At 42.7% G+C, this 16,212-nt stretch overlaps 1 protein-coding gene across 2 annotated transcripts; it reads right to left on the reverse strand.

The window, feature by feature from the left end:
- Positions 1–3,486: 3,486 nt before the first annotated feature.
- Positions 3,487–12,416, reverse strand: C23H2orf66 (chromosome 23 C2orf66 homolog). 2 transcript variants are annotated; one of them, XM_036173796.1, is made up of 5 exons: positions 12,243–12,416; positions 11,756–11,796; positions 6,166–6,292; positions 4,858–5,053; positions 3,487–3,703 (listed from the first exon to the last, which is right to left on the reverse strand). In XM_036173796.1, the coding sequence occupies exons 2-4, from the start codon at positions 11,788–11,790 to the stop codon at positions 4,874–4,876; spliced, it is 342 nt and encodes a 113-aa protein (XP_036029689.1). In that variant the 5' UTR covers positions 11,791–11,796; positions 12,243–12,416; the 3' UTR covers positions 3,487–3,703; positions 4,858–4,873. The 2 variants fall into 2 exon arrangements, with proteins under 2 accessions (XP_036029689.1, XP_036029690.1); XM_036173797.1 differs by lacking the exon at positions 12,243–12,416 and having other exon boundaries at positions 11,756–11,929.
- Between the last annotated feature and the right edge of the window lie 3,796 nt (positions 12,417–16,212).

Genomic DNA, 16,212 nt, shown 5'->3' on the forward strand with positions numbered 1-16,212 from the left:
GAGAGAGAGAGAGAGAGAGAGAGAGAGAGAGACAGACAGACAGACAGAGAGAGAGAGAGAGGAGAGACAGAGAGACAGAGAGAGAGAGAGAGAAAGAGAGAGAGAGACAGAGAGAGAGACAGACACACACACACACACACACAGAGAGAAAGAGAGAGAGAGAGAGAGAGAGAGAGAGAGAGAGAGAGCCTATCTCAAAAATGAAAATGTATTCTCCCTGTCCCAGAATGAGACGTCTACTTTCATAATGTTAGCTCTACAAAGATGAAGTACAGGAGAAAAATGCACAGGCTTTTGCAGAAGAACGAGAGGCCCATGGAAAAATGGTCTCCTCAGGAGCATCACAACTCTTTCTGTGTCTTTCCCTAACAAGAGAAAAAATAGTCACCCCTCTGTACTCTTTAATTCAATTGTCATGACATAAATTCAATGTTCTACTTCCTTTAGACTTTCCATTTTGAGTCTCAAAAATCAGTCTGAAAGACGCAATTGTTTCTTCTTGGTAGTTTCATTACTGCTGGTAACAACTGGGCTCCATCTCCAGGTGATGTGGTTGTCTCTGACTCATCAATGGACAAATCACTACAAGGAAGTAGAAAATGAAAAACAAGTTCAATCTGAAGACATCCTGTTATGTTCTGACCTCTAGAAAACTTCCATGTCCTGAAGATGGTTCTTAGCAGAACATGGCTCCTCCCACCTCTGTCCACATCCCCTTTCTCTTTAATTTGTGTATGTATCTATTGACCTGTCATCCTCATATTCCAGTCAGTCAACAGTAACAGGAGCCAACCTAAGCATTTATGTCTTGAGTGTTTCCTTGAGAGGTAACCACCCTTCTTCTCTTTCATGGTCTTTCCCGCTTTGAGTTTGTCCTGTTGACAGTCCCAACTTCTTGGACACAGTTCCCCAACTGCTTGAAGACTTCAGGGGAGTAATCACCATAGCAGTTTCCAGGGATTACATTAACACACAACATCTGCTCCTGTGTATTTTCATGCCTGTGTAGGACATTGAGGATCCTTCTCCATGAGAAACAGTGACTCCTAACTGAGACACTTTGCTGTCTTCTGACAATCTTGCTCTTACTGGCCCTGTGATTCTGTCACCAAGCTACATATCACCTTCCCCTGGATAATTATAATGATGGTCAGAGATAGGCTCCCTGTCGCCTATTTCTGAAGTCAGGAGTAGGCTGAGTTCAAGTCCTTTGCCCAAAATTCTAAAGGCTCTTTTAGTTTCTTTTAGTTTCATTCAACTTGATTCACAAGTCTGTTTTGAGTAAGTTTTTAGGTTAGTCAGGTTTATAATGGCACATAAGCTAATGTTCTCATGGGTAGTGCCTCTAGAACAGGACAAAGAAATAGCTATAATACAAGATAAGATGCAAATCACAGGAGCTCATAGGAGTTTAAAATGTTTCTCCTCTCTCTCTCTCTCTCTCTCTCTCTCTGTGTGTGTGTGTGTGTGTGTGTGTGTGTGTGTGTGTGTGTGTGGCCTTGACTGTCCTGGAACTCACTGAGTAGACATAGACCAGGCTGGCCTTGAACTCAAAGAGATTCACCTGCCTCTGCCTCCTGAGTGTAGGGTTTAAAGGTGTGTGCCACCACACCTGGCCTAGATATCTTTTGTAATCAACTATTTCCCTCAGAGGTGAAAATTGGACCTTTTCTCCCTAGCAAGCTCATAATAAGGAGTTTCCTACATTTTGAACTCTCCAGCTTTGGTGGGAACACACCTATTTCCAGTATACCCCTGGACCCATGTTCACATGCCTCCTTCAATAAATCAGAACTAAGAACCCAGTGCGAGACTGAGTCTTGCTCCCTGCCACACCTGAGTCATTGGGTCAGTTGTCTCTGTTCAGGAGCCCCATTGCCTGCCGGGATTGAGGAAAATGAAGAAAGATAATATTTTGCAAGTAGGATAAAAATCTCAACACTCTCAGAATCTCTTGACCACACTAGATCCAGAAGAGAGGATAATGGGCCATATCCTAGAAATGGATTCCTCATTGAAGAGGAGCAAAGTCTGGATGCAAAGGTTGCCATGAACCTATATAGAAATGCCCTAAGGCGAAGCAGGGAGGGTATCCCAAGCATGCAGGTGCAGCAGCAGGCTGGGTAAATGCACACCATGTGGGCATGGTGGCAGCGGTGGCTAGTAATTCACACCCCAGATGCTGCATCTACGTGGAAAGTTTATTATAATAGAGAGATAAAGAGAAAGATAGGAGAGAGAGAGAGAGATCCCCATGGGAGGAAAGATGGGAGGGAGGGGGGATGGGAGGAGTTTTTCCTTAGAATGAGGCTTTTACCTCAGGATGAGGGGCAGTGCCAAGGGGTGGGGTTTCAAGGGGCGGATCAGAATATTAACACATAGAAGTGAGGAACCCCTCACCCAGCCATCTACCTGAATGAGCTGCTATTACTTTGATGAGGAATAGCTCATTAGTAATTGCTTATATTTTTAAATGATGGGGAATAATCTTGCTAACTAAAGCGTCATCTACTTTACATTCAGTACTGTATGAAGGACGGAAGACACACTTGAATTTAACAAGTAGTCACTGAACACCTGCTACACAACAGACACTGGAGAACAACAGAGTCACATGATGGTTTCTGTTCACAAACATCTCACAACCCTCCAGAGACAAGTACTTCAATCATTAACTGCAATAGACTGTACTAAGCCAGACACAGAACTTGTTCTTGCACAAATGTTTTATTCTTCATATTCAGCATCAACAGTCCTCAAAAAGCTTCAGTAAAACATTTTGAAATACACAGACTAAGGATACCGGAATAGTGCTGTGTGAATTCTGGGACAATGTTCCTTGCTGGGACCACACAGAAAACATTGCCAGCATTCATAAAAACACAGGAAAGGTAGCTATATCAAGTGAAAATATGGAATCAGATGGCTCAGGATGAGCTGACATGGAGAGTGGCTGGGCTGGAGGAGTGGGGACTCCACCTTTGCTGCTGTTCCTTATTGAGTGACTTGTATCTAAAGGGAGGCTAGGGTAGAGATGGGATATTTGACATGGGACAGTTTTTAGCTTTGAAGGAAGCATGAAAGCATCTCCCAGCAACCCTGTGGCAATTAGAATCTTGTTTGTCTTCTGCTTCAACTCCAGTGGACATTCATCACCCTCATTCAGTAGGTGATGAGGTCTTTCAATGGCACAAGCTGAAAGTGGGACTCGTCGTCTTTTTTAATGGAAAAATATAGACAAATCCTAAATCTGAATCCCTATTATATAGGATAAACTGTATAGATAGGTCTGAATCCCCATTATGTATAATACTCTGTAGTAGAAAGTAAACACATCTTCTTTAAATAAAATTTTGCTTAATAATAGGTAATAAATATAAGAGACGATTTTAAATCATGCTTCAAGAAAAGATTGAATTTGGAAAATCATCATTTTATTTCACCTGCTGTACTTTGGTAAATCCTTCAAATACATGCAATCTCCCACTCAATAATTATGGTCATAAAGGGGAAAATACTCCTCCTGAAATATGCATGTCAGTATCATATACTGCAAAAGTCCAACTGTTTACATGCAAAATCCAGAAATGTGGGATAATATTACTATAAATTGACTAATAAAGAAGGGAAAACGCACACGAGACGTCAGCCATGGTTGAATTTTCTACTGAAAAGCTTTTCTCCAGCTTTAACATGATGACACCTGAAAAAGCAAGAGAGAGTCGCAGTGCAAGACAATAAGGAGCATTGGGTAACATAAAGACCCCAAATCAATCCCAGAAGTAGCTGGATGATAGCTCATAATTCAGAGATACCCCGCACCGGAAGCTGAGAGTACTTCCGGTGTGCGTAGTCTCCTGTCCCTAGGTACTTCCTCCTCCACGTACAGGAATTTTTGTCTTGTCCCTGAGGTTTCCTAAGAGCTAGGGATGAGTAGTGAAGAAGAGGCTTCACACTGAGCAGGCATTACAACAGGAGTAACTGTTCTCTGTCTTAGACCCTAGAGCCTCTGCAGGAAAAACACATTCAAGGGAAGGCTCTCCACCTCTCCGTTTGCCCTACGTTATTTTCTCACTTTAGGGCGGCATTCAAATGCATATTCCACAAGCTAAATCCTATCTTTTTAGAATAACAATAATTTCCTGTTACTTTTAAGAGAAAGCCTTTCACAGATGCAGTAAAGAACAGTGGTTGCTAACTCACAAGAAATCCATGCACTTTTGGAAAAATGGGGAAAGATTTTAATTATGATCCCATTGCCTTTACTGGCCAGCTAAACAAGCTAGAATAATAATGTTTTGAATATAGCATACCTGCTGCTTCTAAAACCATACCTATTTGTTTGATAAGAATGCAAAAAATGAAATTCAAATCTTAACTATAAATACATTTTAAATGTTTTCCTATAAGAAAAATACCAACTTCGCTAATATTGTAATTTGTTTTTCTAGGTGAGGAAGTCCAGGATCAAAGATATGCACACTTTTCCCCCAAAAGAACTACTCTTCTAACCTTCCCATTTATTGCAAATAATTAATATAATTTTCCATATAACTTACCTTTATGACCAGGTCTGAAAAAAATGCCTAAGTAAGACTAAGTGCTGTTTCATTAATTTAAAAATCCTCCTAAGAGTGACAATTCTATGATTTTAATGTACTTCTCTCTAGAAAGCTGTGGTTCAACATCATCACTATCATTTATTTTAAAAACCAGACTATGCCTGAGCCAAATCTAAATATTTAATAGTGATGAGTATAATCAAAACTGAGGACTGAATTCTAAGAAATCTTTTCAAAATCTCTCCGGCATGGCTGTGTGCTTCGACAGACCCTGGGACCAAAGGGGCAGCATTACCTGGGCTCTGTGGCTTTCAGCCTTTGTAGGACTTAGGGAGGGAGTTTTTCTGCTCTTCATAGTCTGCAAATGCAGAAGCAATATGTTCCGCCTGGAAAGAGAGAGGGCTGGGATCCTCATTCATGAAGAAGGTATTCGGAAGGTTCCCAAGATCAAGTCCTCTGCCTTTAAAATAGGCCTGGAGGCTTCTGAAAAACTAAAGAAACAAAACGCTCAATGACTTACAAAAGAAACATCCAAATGCCCCAAGCCCCATGTTTGCTTCCCTGCCTTCTCCCTGAATTGACTTAAACGCTAACCAGAGAAGAGAGGAATCTGATCATCTAGAATGGTTTTAAGCTTCTCCTGTTTCTTTCTAAACCTGCCCACTTTCTGACATTTCAGTTCTCAGAGGGCAAGTCAGCATTCTTGGTGGCAACCCAGGGAAGGTATAAAGTATTAAGTCACACTTCAGGCAGAGATTCATAGTGAACCATCTCCGACCAGCAAGGTCAGAGATGAAACCAAATTCCACCAAGCAGTCAGCTTCATTTCCTCACTGCCTGAGGGGACTCCAGTTACTGTCCTGGACCATTGTCTCTGTTTCCAGACAGCCTCTAGCAAATTCACAGCTAGAAGCTGTGCAGAGTGCGAAGCCTACATGGTTGTAGCTCACGTCACTTTCTTTAGAAAAACCACATTTGAAATGGTCATGTGATCTGGGTATACTTTTAAAAGTGTATTTTACTGATCTCTTGAATTCTGTTTTCTAGATATCTGTATGCTGGAAACTGACAACCACGCAGGGTCCACTTCCAGTCTCTGCAAATAAGTTTTGCAAACACTGTTGTGGGATAATCCATTTTATCATCAATTCAATATAGGCCTTACAAAAAAGGGATTCTCTCCTGCTTTCCCTTTCCTCCTCTCTCCATCTCCTCCTCTCCCTCTCACCCTTTTTCTGCTGTTCTGGGACCCAAACCCCAGTCCTTGTGCATGCTAGACAAACTTTCTAACACCAAGCTAAGTCCTAATACTCTTTTCCTATTGTATGTGTATTAGAAATCAATGCTGTAATGTCGGCGTACATAGAAGATCACTTACAAATTCGACATGCTGTGTATGTATAAACTCATTTCTAATATCAGCTTGATCTCCATATAGAAATAAATGTAAATTAGCTAGAGAAATATTAGCATGCCAGCTACTAGGAGAGCAAAATAGAGTCCTGTCCTGATGAGAATCTTCTCAACTCTTGGCCGCCTCCATGTAATTCTTGAGGGGTGCCAGCTGCATCGCTGAGCCAGTGCCCCCCAGGTGTGTTCTTACCAGTTCTCTATTCCTGGGGTTGCTCAGTGGCTTCCATGTGTCTTTATTTCTCAGCATGGCTCCATGTACACAGCTGGTCAGTAGCAGGGCAGCCCACAGCAGCAGGAGGGATACTTTTGACATGGTGCTGTATAAAAGGGGAATTATGGTCACCAAGACACTCAGAGAGAAGAGAAAGAAACAGGGACCCAGGCAGATGAAGGAGAAGAAATAGCATTATGGTTTACCTACATTTTATAATCAGTTTTTTTTAGGTTGAAATTTAGTAGACTAGCTTAAAACACTTCACAATGATGGAAGAACTATACTGTGATGAGCAAAGCAACTTGACTGTACCTTGAAAGTCTAGGTATGCCATTTAAATATATATATATATATATGTATATATATACATACATATATATATACATACATATATATACATACATACACACATATATATATATATATACATACATACACTTAAAAGATTTTTTAAATCTTAAGTCTAAAAATCTTGTGTCTTAAGGCAGCATATTTTCTTTTAAGCAGAAACGAAATGGTAAAGAAATAGAAAGTACTTTGGCGGGGGATATACCTCTATGGTAGAGTGATTGTTTAACATTCACAAAGTCCTGGGTTCAAACCCTGGTACTACAAAAACAGAGAGAGAAGGACAGATACAGAGAGAGGAGAAGAGAAAATGAGGAGGAGGAGGAAGAGGAGAAGGAGAAGGAGAAGGAGAATTTAAAATACCAACAAAAAAGAATACTTGAAGTACCCTAAACTGAGAAATGTCCCCAACATACACATGGCAGACGGACAGACACCCACAGCAGCATAAGCAGAGAGTCTTTTCCATCCCACGACATAGAAGCGGGAACCCAGAGGCAGTAAAGCTTACCAGGAGGAGTTTGGCTTCGCCTGGCCCTGCCTACAATTGACCAGCAGTTCCCGGGTTCTTATAACCAGTGGACGGGCTGCGAGAGGGAGCCTCTGACGTGAGCAGAGGCAGTTTAAAAATAATGAATCCGTTTTCATCCATGGCACAAAGACCCTTGAGCAGCAGCTCTCCAGCATCTTCGCGGGGAACTCATATCACATGAATTTTATAAAACACATGGGCCACTCGCACACAGCAAAGTGGCCCTCTCTCTTCTCAAGGTTAGGCTGGGAACATGATGATGATTATCTCATCTAATAAGATGAGCTTTGAGAGGTATCAGTTTTCAAATTAACAGCATTTTTTTTTTTACAAGGAACTCTATCGCAAAAGACAAAATTGCTCTTTTTGACCTACACATGGTTTCTTCTTCTTAGAAATAGTGGCATGGTTTGCTATAATAGCCCATACAAGATGAAGCAACCAGAGAGCATATACTTCACAGAAAAATGAAAAATGACTATTCCTCCAGCATCCCCCTTGCTAAATAAGTGTCCTCTAAAGGAAATGGTACGGCCGAGAAATTGGACTCGACGGCTTATGAATTTTCTGTGGTTCCAATGACTCAGAATGAAATTGAGGACAAGCTCATTGTTCAGAAGTCTAGTGATCCGAACTATAAATTACAATAATTGGCTGTGGTTGTCAAGGTGGTGCATGCCTGTAATCTCAGTACTTGGAAGCTAGAGATAGGATGATCAGCCAATTCAGGACAGCCTAGACTACATTTTGAATTTGAGACAGCCTTGAATATATGAGACCCTGTCTCAAACAAACAAAAAATTGGTTGTTGTTTCAACTTGCTGCCTTGACTATGAACAAATTTGTGACATTCATTTGTTCATTTTTTGTTCAATCAGCAGATGTCTCTCTTTTTTCTTTCATTTCCTTTCTCTCTTTTTTTTTCTTTCTTTTTTGAGACAGGATCCCACTATGTAGCCTAGGCTAGTCTCAAACAGGCAATCTTTCTGCCCATGGGTGCAGAAACTACAATGCGTACACCTGGTTCATATTTCCGAGTCTTCGCCATGTATGAGCCTCTGCACTGAGCTTTGAGGGCCAATGGTAAAGTCCCTGCCCTCAGTGACCAATCTGAACAGAAGACCAACATTTTCCCACCATTATGCTGTTTAGATAGTGGCGACCTTTTGAGATGCTGTTGGTTGAATCCAGGACCCTGCACGTAGTGGGCAAACACCCTACCACTGAGCTTTATCCCCAACCCTTGGTGATTTTGAGACAATGTTAGTCTATCCTTGAACTGCGGATCCTTCAGCTTCAGCCTCTGGAGTCCTGGAATTGCAGGTTCATACTGCCATACCCAGCAGAGGATGACAATTTCCATCGGGAGAAAGTGTAGAACTGGGGATGTGATTCATTCTCAAGGGCCAGAGAAGGCTTGTGTGAAAAAGTGACCTTACATCTAGTCAATTGATTAGGAGTTACCTAGGCAACCTCAGGAAGGCAGAGAAAGCAGCTTTCAGGCAAGCTGGGCAGCTGGGGCTGAGGGGAAGAGAGCACCTTATGCAGCCGAAAATAACTTAGCAGACCAGATGAGAGATGGAGCGGGCTCCTGGGGAGGGAGATGGGGTAGGAGAGGCCGCTGAAGCATAAGATCGCTACTGCAAGAAATGCCAAGAAGTGATTGCAGAGTTTTAAACAGCCAAACGGCTTAATCAAACTGGCATTAATATAGGGAAAAAAAAGATTCTGGCTGCTGCGGCGGGAAAAGGAATGTGTGAAGTCAGGAATGTGAGACGGCTACCGTGCAAGCAGAAAAAGGCGGTTAGGGCAGACTCAGAGATGGGTGGATCTGAGCGGCATTGGAGAGGGGGCAGTGTCCTGAGGGAACAGGGTTAGTGGAAAGGGGGTTTCAAAACCAATGCCCACATCTGTGGGTTGTGCAGCTGTGTGATTACAGTGCCATTCCCCAGACATCAATAACTGGCATGAAGGAGTGATGGCCACAATTCCAAGTTAAGTTTGAGGAGATCTTGAGATCCAGCAGCAATGGCCAGTGTGAATGGATATGCAGATCTGAAGCCCAGAGGAATGCTCGGTCAGAAAAGGAAATGTAAGTGGCGGTTGATATAGAAATTGATCAGACTACCACAGTAAAGGTCAGAAAATGAGAAGCTTGGGAGACCTAGGACTTGAATTCGAGACTGTGTAACATGATAACCTCATACAGACCTTGCGGGTGGGGGAAGTCAGGGAGCAAGGAGGCAAGAGCAGAGGGTTTCAAAAGGGACGTGCTGGTGAAAGCGAGCACTGGAAAGGGTCTAGGGACGTCAGAGCTGGGGACGTCAGAGCTGCGCTGGTAGGTGAGGTGAAGGGGGGAGGATAGGTGAGGTGAAAGACGGGGGGGGGGGGGGGGGGGGGGGGGCGGGAATGCAGCAGGAGGCCAGCTCTCAGGGAGAAGAGAGGCAGCAAGTATGGGTGGAGTCCAGGGGAGTCTCTGTTTGCTCAGACCTTGTGTAACCCAGGCTGAACTTGAAATCCTCTTGCCTCTCAAGTGCTGAGATGATCATGCTTATTTTTAATATGAGATTTTTAATAGAGAGTGTTGAAACGCCAGTGGTTCTGGAGACAATGAATATCCTGAAATGTCTTCGTGTTGTCCTCCTCTTTGAACTCCAGGACTTTGAACTCAAAAAAACGAATTACCTTGAAGTCCCAGACTGCTCAGAAATTCTGTGGACAACGTGCATTTTTGAAAATTTTCTACTTTTTATTCAGAGAGAGTCATAAAGCAATCTAAACCATAAAAACATCAGCGACTAACATTCCTAGGCTTTACAAAGGGATAGTTTCCATTTCTTGACTGTTTCAAGATCTGAATAAATTTATTAAATATCTTATAACCCTGTTAAATTTCTGGATCATTAAGAAAAGGCAAGAACAATTAAAAAAAAAACATTCCCTAAAATTGTATAAAGAATCTCCCCTGCAAACAGTAAAGAAATACTATTTTAATAAGATTTTTATATTAAATTTTATCATATTAAAATGATAGTAGTAAGTTGCTTCCTAGAAAAAACTATACCAATAAAATGTAATTTATTTTTTAATGGGAACAATAGTTTTTGTTTTACTGTTTCTGTTCCATAGTCAAGAAAGATTAAGATTAAGTGTTAAATCCTTCAAAATATACCTTTCCTGTAATGTAATGGCTTCTGTTAATAGCTAGTGCTAACAGAACTCAGCCCAATGCACACACACGGGGCTTTTGAAATAGGAAAGAGTGACTGAATAAATGGGTAGATTCCCCCAGCTGATGGTCTAGTAATCTCTTATTTGAGTCCATGTGTATGGTATGAAATTCAACTATTTCTGTTTGGCCCCCAGCCCTATTTAATAAAAATCACTCTAAGCTCAGCTGAAAGATGATTTGATTCATCATGTAATGTTCCAAGATCTTCCTATTGAAGAAATATTTATAGTTCCTCCGAGTAAAAATGGAGATATGATAGTGTAACTCATTAACACAGAGTTTTCCTAGTTGCTAAAAGAAATTATCTATTAATAGAAACACGTTTAAATGTTATCCTTTGTTCCTTAAAGTTTTCTCTTATTTAACTAGTTAGTGAAGTGGTGCTAGGATTCAAACCCAGAGCCTGGTGCATGCAGGATTAGCAATCCATCACTGGGCCTACAACAGCCCAGCCCTGGCTTCTTTGAGATTGGGTCTCTCTTCAGCCAAGGTAACAATAATGACCACACTGGCTCTGCAGCGCTGGAAACCAAGCACAGGGCCCCACACAAACATGTGCTCTGCCTCTTACGCCTCGGCCCTCTTAAGTTTTAGTTCTTATTTTGACACAGGGTCTTGCTGATGGCTCAGGCTCTGTGATAGCTCTGCTTCAGCCTTCAAAGGAGCTGGAGCTACAGCTGTTTGTTGCTTGGGTCTCTGTTTAAAGAGCAGAGATGTCCCTTGATGATGACACTTTTTTTCTGAATATATCAATACTGACTACTGGATATTTTATGATTAATTAGTTGAGATAGATAGATAGAGAGAGAGAGAGAGAGAGAGAGAGAGAGAGAGAGAGAGTTCAGTCTTTCAATCATTTGCTTCTGGTCTAAATGATTCCATCTGTCCTTTTCATTAAAAAGAGAATTTGTAAAAGTAGCCTTTGGGACACCATAGGCAAAAGGCACTTTTCTACCTGGATGCATGTGAATGAGGTGCTTTGATGACATTTCTTAAGTAGAAATTGGGAGAAAAATAGAGTATTCAACACAGGTCTACACACATAAAAGAGTATTCAACACAGGTCTACACACATAAAATAGAGCATTCAACACAGGTCTACACACATAAAATAGAGCATTCAACACAGGTCAAAACACATAAAATAGAGCATTCAACACAGGTCTACACACATAAAATAGAGCATTCAACACAGGTCTACACACATAAAAGAAGCCAAATAACTGTGTTGGCTTGAATCGCACGATTAATCATTTGATGAATTCAAACATAACAGGGTGGGAATGAGGAAAAGAATGCTAAATAAAGAAGATTAACAAAGGCAGACAGGAGTCTTTAGACTGTGTTAGGCACGGTAGCTGCTGGTATCCATTCTCAGTTCTACACTGAAGAGATAAGCCTCTGAAGATGTCTGTGTGGAATTATGTAGGTTAGACTGAGGTAGGATGACTCACCAGAACTGTGGGCAATACCAGTGCATGGACTGCATTCCAACCTGAAGAAAGAGGAGAAAGCAAATTGGGAACCAGCATTCGTCAAAACCTGCTTCCTGACCATGGCTGCAATGTAAACAGCTTCCTCACCAAAACTGAGTTTACCCTCAAACTGTTGAGTCAGACTAAACTCTTTTAAAGTTGTGTTTGTATTTTATCTCAGATGTGTGTGTATGTGATATAAAAATACATACACACATAATTTTTTTGAGGCTGGGTAGCCTTGAACACTCTGTCTCATTGAGGGTAACCTTGAACTTCTGATCCTCCTGCCTCTATCTGCCAAGTGCTGAGATCATTGGCATATGCTGCTCTGCTCAGTGTGTGTAGCACTGGAGATGGAACCTAAGGCCTGGGCCATGCTAGGCAAACATGTACTAGCTGACACACACACACACACACACACACACACACACACAGCTCAATTACATAATGTTTTCAGTCTCACCTTGTCTCTATTAGGAGTGGAAAAGGTGAAGGCAGTGGTTTAATGGTCATGAACAGGGACACAGAGTTGAATTTCCCTTTGGTCTGAGTCAGGGAAAACATTCTCTGTGCTTCCTTGGTGATGATGAGGACTTTGAAAATAGGAGGAAGTTTGTTCAAGGTTAATCAGCAGTCTTGTTTGGAGACAGCTGGTTCAAATGTGCTAGCAGGGAGATTTTACTGTAGGTGGAACAGAAAGAATAAAGGAAAAGAGAAATAAAATGCTTACAATGCACAGAACACAAAGGGGCAACAGTAACTGAGGTGCGTGGGAAGGAGATGTTTGGCTCTTCCATCCAGGATCATAGAAGCTCCCTGATCCTGAGAGGCCCAGGGGGAATGTCTTAGCTACTTTTCTAATGCTGTGATAAAGCTCTGTAAGAGTTTATTGGGGCTAACAGTTTCAGAGGGTGAGTCCGTGTCCACTGTAGTGGGAGCATGGCAGCAGCCAGGTACTGGAGCAAAGCTGAGAACTCAGATCTTGAGACATAAGCATGAGGCAGAGAGACACTGGAAATGCCATGGGCGTTGTAAATCTCAAAGTCCACTCCTAGTGACACACCCCCTCCAACAAGGCCACACCTAATCCTCCCCAAACAGTTCCACCAGCTGGAGCAAGTATTCTAACATATGAGAGTATGGGGGAATTCTCATTCACACCACCCATGGGAGCTGAGGGTGACTCACAAACCAACCTCTGAAATTGGATTGTCTCACTGGTGTAGAAGCATATAGAGTCAAAGATGGCTAAGAAAACCCATACCAAAGCTAGGAGATGGCTCAGTGGGTGAAGCACCTTCTGTACAAGCATAAAGATCTGAGTTCAGGTCCCCAGCACCCACATAAAAAGTTGGTTATGGTCTTATGTAGTAATCATAACAGGGGGATAGAGGGAGAGAGAGAGAGAGAGAAAGAAAGGGAGAGAGAGTTGCAGGCAGAGAGAGCAAGCAAATGAGACTGGGCCTGTGGTGGGCTTTTAAACCTCAAAGTTTTCAAAATAAGGCCATATATCCTGATCCTTTCCAAAGAGTGACCAAACATTCAAACATATGAGCCTATAGGGGTCATTCTCATGCATTTGTCCCTTTTAGTGGTAACAATTCTGAGTATTTGTGACCAAATGGCGCTGGCCTTCAGAATTTCATGTGCACCTGAGAAGCACCTGCTCTGTTGTTTCCTGCCATTAGTTTTGTTCAAAGATTGTTAGAGGAGAGAGGACTCAGTCATGTTGCAGAAGCAGGCTGGGTCCGTACTATTTGAAATTTGCATACTAAAGAAAAGAAAGAGCTTCCTTTGCATAAAGTCTGTTACAATTGTTTTTCATCTCCATGGACCAGTCCTGGAAATCAGAGACCCAGATGCTGCAGAATCTGAGCTAAATGAAGGAGACCGTACCTATTAGTCATGGTATGTGTTATGTGGGCAAAATATCGGATTAATCAACTTCAGGAAAGAAGAGTTGGTTCTGGCTCACAGTTCTAGGGTACAAACCATCATGGTGTAGGACAACCCATTATTGGTATAGAATAAGCCATCATGGTGTAGGACAAGCCATCAAGCTGTAGGACAAGCCATCAAGCTGTAGGACAAGCCATCACGGTGTAGGGCAACCCATCATGGTGTAGGGCAAGCCATCATGGTATAGGACAAGCCATCATGGTGTAGGACAAGCCTTCATGCTGGAGGACAAGCCATCATGGTGTAGGACAAGCCTTCATGGCGTAGGGCAAGCCATCATGGTGTAGGACAACCCATCATGGTGTAAAACAACCAATCATGGTGTAGGACAACCAATCATGGTGTAGAACAACCAATCATTGTGTAGAACAACCCATCATGGTGTAGGGCAAGCCATCATGGTGTAGGACAACCCATCATGGTGTAGGACAACCAATCATGGTTTAGAACAACCCATCACGGTGTAGGACAACCCATCATGGTGTAGGAAAACCCATCATGGTGTAGGACAAGCCATCATGGTGTAGGACAAGCCATCATGGTGTAGGACAACCCATCATGGTGTAGGACAAGCCATCATGGTGTAGGACAACCCATCATGGCGTAGGCCTTTGAGGCAGCCAGTCACACTGCATCCAATCAGAAGCAGGGAGAGATGAAGGGTGTGCTCAGCTCAAGTTTTCTTTTTTATTCAGTCTGGGACATTAGCCCACAGAACGATGCCACCTGCATTTAGGGTGGCTCTTCCAACTTCCACTAGCCCAGTCTAGACATTTTCACACAGATGTGCCAGGAATTTTATTCCCACAGTGGCTCTCAATCCTGACAAACTGACAATCATGACCATCACAAGTCCACCTGTGTCACGTCACGCTGAAACACACTGTGCCCAGCATGGCTTGGATCTCGAACCCCGAGTGGGGCAAAGAGGAAATTGAAGGAAGGGAAAGGCAGGCACAAAGGCACACTTCCAGAAAGGCTGGGATCAGGTGGGCTGCACTTGCTCTGCTGGAGGGCACTGACTGCAGCCCAAACCTCAGTGTGCTTATTTTGAATGCCTGAACTGAGAAGGCATATGATGGTACATCTGAGTGAGGAGGTGGGCTTATGGTATACAGCCTAACAAGGAGGTGGGTTTAACTAATCCCTATAATTCTCTGGAAGGATCCAGAGTCAGGCTACAGCCATTTCCATCCCAGGGGAAAAGTGTGGCTGGTAGTTACTACATACACTGTCAACATTCACTGAACCGGAGGAAAGTTTTGCCAACCCTCTGATCTTCACCTGAGGAAGGTTTTGTCACTTCTGTGGGTTTGACACATTGGTGTCCTCGGCATGGCTAAGCTTATGTCAAGAACACACATCCACTCAGAATTTCATCCACTCCTTACATACTTGCTCAGGACTGCCTCCATTCACTACATAACCAAATCACTTTTAAGTCACAACCTTGCACCTATTGTCCCGTAGGCTCATGGCCAGCTCATAATGGAAAAATACATTCAGTACAAAAGCCATTGTGCTCTCAGCTGCAAAGACGATTGTCTGCCATAACACAGTAGGGGAATAAAATATCAGTCACTTAATCATAACATGGGCCTGCAAAGTCCAAGTTAAGTGACATTGAGTTGCCCAGGATAGCCATTCTTGGCACAGCTTGCTCCCGCTTCTTGTAGGGGTGAAGCAGTCCTTTGTGTGACTTTCCAGCATATGGAAGCTGCTGGCTCAGTGTGAGCATCCTGCCACGAAACTCTCCTGGAGCCTGAAAGGCAATTGGGAATCATTGCTCAGTCTTCCTGTAATGAAGGCTATGGAGAGCAGCTTGGGACATTTTCTTCTATGGGCCTTTGAAACTAATTTCTAGTTTATCACCAAATGAAAAGGAGAGTCTCGTCCTTCTATGTAAGACAGAGAACACTGAACATATGCTTCCCATCAGCCATCTACTGGGTATCATTGTTAATTTATTCATCAACCATGTGTATAGACCACATTTCTTTCATTTCACACATTCAGAGGAGATATTGGTGAAATTATTAAGGCCACTCCACGTAGTTAAAAGGGAGGTTATATTGTGGGGTAGCTTACAAATGAAGGGTTGCAGGGTCTGGGAAAGGTATGGCGCAGTCTGGCAGTGTTCTCTGGAGAACTCTGCTCAGTCTACCTCCAGTGTCCAGGGTCCTGGAACCAAGAGAGACCTCTCCTCTCAATCCTGAGTCTTCAGCATCCTCTCCCAGCCCCACCTTGTAGGCATGACCATTACCGAATCCTCAATGGGGGGTTGGAACTTCCAGGCCAAGGCTGGAATGGCTACCCACTACAAGGAGATTAAAAGAGAGATTAAGTTTTTAAGACTGACTTCCTAGCCTGTTATTAGTGTAAATCCAATGGCATTTCCTTAGGAGTTTGGGCCTGAATGAGGATGCACCTCAGGTTTCAAAGGAAATACATGAGTGAAAATTCCATTAAGGATT

The sequence above is a fragment of the Onychomys torridus genome, chromosome 23 (assembly GCF_903995425.1).
Source record: "Onychomys torridus chromosome 23, mOncTor1.1, whole genome shotgun sequence".
In the NCBI taxonomy this organism is placed as follows: Eukaryota; Metazoa; Chordata; class Mammalia; order Rodentia; family Cricetidae; genus Onychomys; species Onychomys torridus.

Bases quoted from the DNA above. Each gene is read 5' to 3' on its own strand.
- C23H2orf66 (XM_036173796.1), bottom strand. From the start codon at position 11,790: ATGCAGTCCATGCACTGGTATTGCCCACAGTTCTG. The intron at 6,293-11,755 runs GTGAGTCATCCT...CCTTTTATACAG, and splicing joins TGGTATTGCCCACAGTTCTG to CACCATGTCAAAAGTATCCC. The intron at 5,054-6,165 runs GTAAGAACACAC...TTGTTTCTTTAG, and splicing joins ACCCCAGGAATAGAGAACTG to TTTTTCAGAAGCCTCCAGGC.